The sequence below is a fragment of the Carcharhinus amblyrhynchos genome, chromosome 7 (assembly GCF_965287045.1).
Source record: "Carcharhinus amblyrhynchos chromosome 7, sCarAmb.v2.hapA, whole genome shotgun sequence".
Taxonomy (NCBI): domain Eukaryota; kingdom Metazoa; phylum Chordata; class Chondrichthyes; order Carcharhiniformes; family Carcharhinidae; genus Carcharhinus; species Carcharhinus amblyrhynchos.
In genome coordinates this window covers 39,866,088-39,872,087 of record NC_137330.1, presented here as the reverse complement: position 1 = coordinate 39,872,087, position 6,000 = coordinate 39,866,088, and the positions used below count along the sequence as shown (strand labels likewise).

Genomic DNA, 6,000 nt, shown 5'->3' with positions numbered 1-6,000 from the left:
TGTCCCAGGATGCGTAGGTTAGAGGGATTAGTGTGGTTAACATGTGGGATGGGACTATTCAGTGCAGATTTGATGGGCCGAATGGCTTCCTTCTGCACTGTAGGGTTTCTATGATTCTACGAACTTGCACTTACATTTCACTTAGGGGCCTGCCGTTTTTAGAATGTTATGATATATTCAATCAACATATAATACCAAATGCACATGCAATATTTTCTATGCTTTTGGCAAGATTTGGCTTAATCAGCATTAATTCTTTTTGTGCTTCTTTGATTATAATCCAAAGATGACAGTCTACCCACAGCTCTCAATTTGGAGGGCCTGGATTTTGGTATAGAACATGCCTTCCTCAGCAAGTTGCGCAAGTTTCAGGTATGGAGCCTTAAGTGCGAATAGGTTTAAGTTTTCCGATTCATTTTAATTGTATACTATATTAAAATTAGTAGTTATGTACAACAAAGCCACATCAAAATTAGTTTTCTCCAAATATAGTGCTGTGCTGGATTTATAGTAGCTATCAAATCATGTTAATGATTATCGCATTCTAATGCTAGGCACCTTCATGCCACATGATGGGTTGTTCTGCTCTGCAGGCATGTATAAACAAAGACCCTTACTGCAGTGAAAGGAAGCTTTCATCTAAAAAAAAATCAGTCCAAACTGAATTTATACCAAGGGTTCCTGGAGTTGGCAATAGGATGAGTGGAACAGAAGAGAGAAAAACCAAAATAGAGCACCACTCAGACTAGAGACAGCAAACTGTGGATTTAGAAGTATATTGAATATTAGCCATAGACTTGTATGCAAATACTCAACGGTTTCAGGAACTTTTTTTTTCACGATTCCAATGCTCCTGGAATTTGTCCAGCTGGAATGAAAAACATCCCCAAGATCGATTTCCTTTGTAGGATTATTTTTTTAAAAAGCGGGAAAAATGTCATACTTTGCATTCACGTACATTTCATCATCACAAAACCCACCATAATTTTTGTTCATTTTATTTACTGGAGCAATTCTGACACTTGATGCTTCACCATCACATTAAGCCCATGTGGTTAATCATTCAAAAACAAAAAAGAAATAGGTCGACATATAGACCAGTGTTTGTTAACCATTCCTAGATGTTGCTTTGCAGTAATAAAACATTTTTAAACTTCTTTTGTAAGTTGTCAGCTTCTTTGTTTCACTAAACTGAGATGCATGTTACAATCAAAAGCGATTGAACAGTTGATTGGGAAGATAGCCAAAATGTAAGAAAGAGGATTGAGCCTCCTTTTCAAGAGCAGCCAGCTCTTGTACTGTAGATGCCAAAGCGTCAACATGGCCCTTGTACTGCCCACCTGCCAAGAGGAAGAGCAAAGAAAGTTAAAAGTAAGACAAGTTTGAATTACTTGGTTGGCTTGTTCCCATTAAATTTCATCAGCTAATGTAACTCATTCACTCCCAAACATGCCAAATGAGGTTACTGCTGTTGCTAGGACTTGAAGGGAGCAGCTCAATGAATGTGTTTTACACAAATGAAGACTTGTAAAAGGAAATAGAAATCTTAAGTGAAAGTGTGTTAGAAGTCATTTTTTGACAACAGCAAATAGACACTGCAAAGCAAGTACAGAACACAAAATGTAGGCACAATCTCATCGTACACAAGTTGCGTTTGCTTTGTTTTAGAATGAAGTGGCTTGACCCCCAAAGCGGCTTTTGTTCCTAGTTGATTTCCGCTCCCATATTTAAATTTAGAAACACACTCACCTGGTTCAAATTGTAATCTCCAGATTAACTTTTCTGTCTGAATTTAGCCAGGGAGAAATTTGTCAAGTTGAGGGAAGGATAAAGGAGTGGAACTAATTGGATAGCTCTTTCAAAGAGCCAGCACAGACATGATAGGCCGAATAGCTGCCCAAGCTATATGCATTGGCTGATCCTTAAAAATGTTGAATGACATGAGGGTTTATGAAAAGTTAAATAACCAGGATAAACTAGTTTTAAGACCTTGAAGGAACAAAAACAGCATGATGAATCTTTTTAGATTAAATGAAGCAAAATAAAATCAAGTAAGATATTCACATGGTTAAGTTTTGTAAGGTGGTCTAATATAGACAGGTAAGACCAAGTACACTTTTACAAGCTCAAAGGGTTCTTAATGGGTAATGAGTACTTTGTCTTCCCAAAGGAAAGGGACAGAGACATTCTAGTTAAAGCGGAAGATTGTGAAATATTAGATAAAATAAGCATAATGAGAGAGAAGTTACAGGAGGGGATAGACATCCTTGCAGGTAGATAAATCATCAAGGCCAGATGGCTTGTAAACCAAGCTATTAAAAGGAAGCCAGGGAGGAAATAGCGGATGCTATGGGGATTATTTTCCAATCCTCACTAGGTACAGGCACAGTACCAGAGGCTTGGAGGTCTGCCAACATTTAAAAAGAATGCAGGATATAAGCCAATTTATTATAGTCTAGTTGTTCTGACTTTGGTGGTGGAAAAATTAGAACAAACCATTTTGAGAGATAGGTTAAACTGAACCTTTAGATCTCAAATTGGCTCAATGATAGGAAATAAACAGTATTTGATGATGGATGTTTTTATGAATGGATAACAGTTTCCAGTGCCATTCCATAGGGTTCAGTGCTGGGTCTCTTAGTATTTTGGACTTCAACAAGGGAGGTATGACTGGAAAATTTGCAAACGGGATAAAAATTGGCCATGTAGTTAATACTGAAGAGGATAGCTGTTGACTCCAGAATATCAGTTGTTTGAATTTAATTCCACTTGCCACTTTTCCATCATCCAACCAAAGAAGTGAGAGAATTTGGGAAGGACAAACAAAGCTAGGGAATATATATTAAAATGGAGGAACATTAGATGGGTAGAGTGAGAAATCTTGAGTACAAGTCTACAGGTACCTGAAGGCCACAGGACAGATAAATAAGGCAAAGAAAGCACACCGAATACTTTCCTTTATTGGAAGAGGTACTGAAAACAAAAGCAGGGATATAATGCTGGAAATGTATAAAAAACCTGTTTGACCAAAGTGTAATTTTGTGTACGAGTTTTAATTTACTGATTTTACCAAACTTGGGACTGGCAAATGCTGAGGACGATACAAATCAACTGCAACCAACACTGATAGGCTAGCAGAATGGGTAGATGGGATTTTAATACATAGAAGTGCCAGGTGATAAATTTTTGCAGGAAGGGCATAGAGAGGTAAAATCGACTCAATGGCAGTGGGACATGGACATTTACATGCAAAGATCTCTGAAGGATGCAGGATGAATTGGCACTGTGATTAGCAAAATGTGTGGGAGCTTAGATTTCATAAATAGAGGCGCATGGAGTACAAAAGCAATGACATTATGCTAAATCTTCGTAGAGCTCTGGTCAGTCCACAACTAGAGTACTGCACCTAGTTCTGGTCATCACACGTTAGAAAGTCTGTGGAAGTCTTTGAGGGTTCAGAAGAGATCAGTATGATTTCAGGGACGAGGGACTTTGACAACAAAGTTAGGATAGAGAAACTGGTGTTGTTCCCCTTAGAGGAAAGGGGACAGAAGAGAAAAATTTGACAGATGTACAAGATTATGTCAGGTTTGGATAAAATAGAAAAGGAAAACTGTTCCCATTAGCTAATAATACAAAGAGTAGGGCACAAATATGTAAAGTTTGGCAAGAGATAGAGGGGATGTGAGGAAGAATCATTTTTAAAGATACACTCAGTGGTAATAACCTGGGACTCTGATCATCTCAATGCCTACAAAGATGATGGAAACAAACATCTCAAAAGGAAATTGTATAGGAACTTGAAGCAGGGGAATAGGACTGAACAATGTTCTCCAGTGAGCTGTTCTGACTTGATGGGCCAAATGGCCTCCTCCTCTGCAGTAAATGAGTCTGACTCTTTCAAAGGGTTGGTGCAGGAATGATGGATCAGTGGACTGATGTTCCCCATCTAGATCATTATATGAACTTTTGAAAAACAATGATGACATTAAATAGATTTTTTAATATGTGACTGTAACATATCAAAGCTCATCTCCTTTAAAATACTGACCTCCCATTGCTCTTTTCTTTCCATAGACTACTTTGCCATCAAATTCATCCACTGGTATTTTCAGGTCAGGCTCAACTTGAGTGATGATGACATTCAAGTGATCTTCGATGTCAGTCAACAGCTTGAAAGAATCCAAAATGCTTTTATTTTCTTGGTTGAAACATTAAATATTGTGCCAGTATGCAGAGGAAAAGTATTTACATTCAGTATTGAATGCTAGTCACTCCAGTGGACACAGAGCTCTATCGTATTATCCATTTTAATTCTGTTCATGCCTAGATCTAGCTCATTGTAGAAAAGAACAAATTGAAGGTACAAAGTTTTTAAAATCATGAGGGAGGTAGAATAATACATAATTTGCCAACTTTGATTGGGTGTGGAGGGGAGGGTGGGGCGGCAGAAAGTAGTTGTAGATTATTAAATGGTTTCCTATTTGGAAAATTAATAAGAGCTATTCCAGAATCACAATACATATGGTTTAAAAGTTAGGTTTTGGAATGTTAGTTTAGTTGGCTTTAATTCACCCTTAGAGGATGAGAGGGGGGGGGACTTAGCGGTGGGAGATGAGGAAATGGCTGAGGCTTTAAATAAGTTTTTTGCCTCAGTCTTCACAGGGGACGACATGAACAGTTTGCCGGATATTAAAGATAGAAGGATGGTAGGAGTTGAGGGCCTGAATGCGATTACTGTCACTAGAGAGGTAGTGCTTGATAGACTAATGGGACTGAAGGTGGACAAGTCCCCAGGACCGGATGGAATGCATCCCAGAGTTCTGAAAGAAATGGCAGAGGTGATAGCGGGTGCCTTAGTAATTATTTACCGAAATTTGCTGGATTCCGGGGAAGTGCCGGAAGATTGGAAAATGGCTAATGTTACGCCGCTGTTTAAAAAAGGTAGCAGACAAAAGGCAGGGAATTATGGGCCAGTTAGCTTAACGTCTGTAGTTGGAAAAATGCTAGAATCCGTCATCAAAGAAGAACTAGCGAGGTACCTAGTAAAGAATGATTTGATCGAGTAGACACAGCAAGGATTCATTAAGGGGAAGTCGTGTTTGACAAACTTATTGCATTTCTATGAGGATGTGACTAGTGCGGTAGACAGAGGGGAACCGGTAGAAGTGGTGTTTTCAGATTTTCAAAAGGCGTTTGATAAGGTGCCTCATTAAAGGTTGCTTCAGAAGGTTAGGGGTAAGGTGTTAGTGTGGATAGAGGATTGGTTGTCTAATAGGAAGCAGAGAGTTGGTATCAATGGGTGCTATTCTGATTGGTGGTTGGTGACTAGTGGAGTGCTGCAGGGATCGGTGCTGGGACCTCAGCTATTTACCATTTATGTAGATGATCTGGAGGAGGGGGCTGAGTGTACGGCGACGAAATTTGCTGATGACACAAAGATGAGTGGAAAAGCAAATTGCGTGGAGGGTGTGGAAAGTCTCCAGAGGGATCTGGATAGGCTAAGCGAGTGGGCGAAGACCTGGCAGATGGAGTATAATGTTAGCAAGTGTGAGGTTATCCTCTTTGGCAGGAATAATAGTAGGAGGGATTATTATTTAAAGGGCGAAAAGCTGCAGCATGCTAAGGTGCAGAGGGACCTGGGGGTCCTTGTGCACGAGTCGCAAAAACCCAGTCTACAGGTGCAGCAGGTGATCAAGAAGGTGAATGGAATGCTAGCCTTTATAGTGAAGGGATAGAATATAAAAGTAGGGAGGTCTTGCTGCAACTGTACAGGGCACTGGTGAGGCCGCAGCTGGAGAGCTGTGTGCAGTTCTGGTTGCCGCACTTGCGCAAGGATGTATTGGCCTTGGAGGGAGTGCAGAGGAGGTTCACTAGGCTGATAGCAGAGATGAGTGGTTTGGACTATGAAGAGAGACTAAATAGACTGTGTCTGTACTCGTTGGAGTTTAGAAGTATGAGGGGGGATCTTATAGATATGTATAAGATAATGAAGGGGAT

General features: G+C 39.8%; 1 protein-coding gene across 1 annotated transcript in view; it reads right to left on the bottom strand.

Moving 5' to 3' along the window:
- Positions 1 to 982: 982 nt before the first annotated feature.
- ddx1 (DEAD (Asp-Glu-Ala-Asp) box helicase 1) overlaps positions 983 to 6,000 on the bottom strand; it is a 39,339-nt gene continuing 34,321 nt past the window's right edge. Inside the window, exons 25-26 of the mRNA XM_080192177.1 lie at positions 4,052 to 4,172; positions 983 to 1,340 (exon numbers count right to left, since the gene is read on the bottom strand). Coding sequence (XP_080048303.1) covers positions 1,210 to 1,340; positions 4,052 to 4,172 — 252 coding nt within the window. The 3' untranslated portion in view covers positions 983 to 1,209. The remainder of the gene's footprint in view (positions 1,341 to 4,051; positions 4,173 to 6,000) is intronic.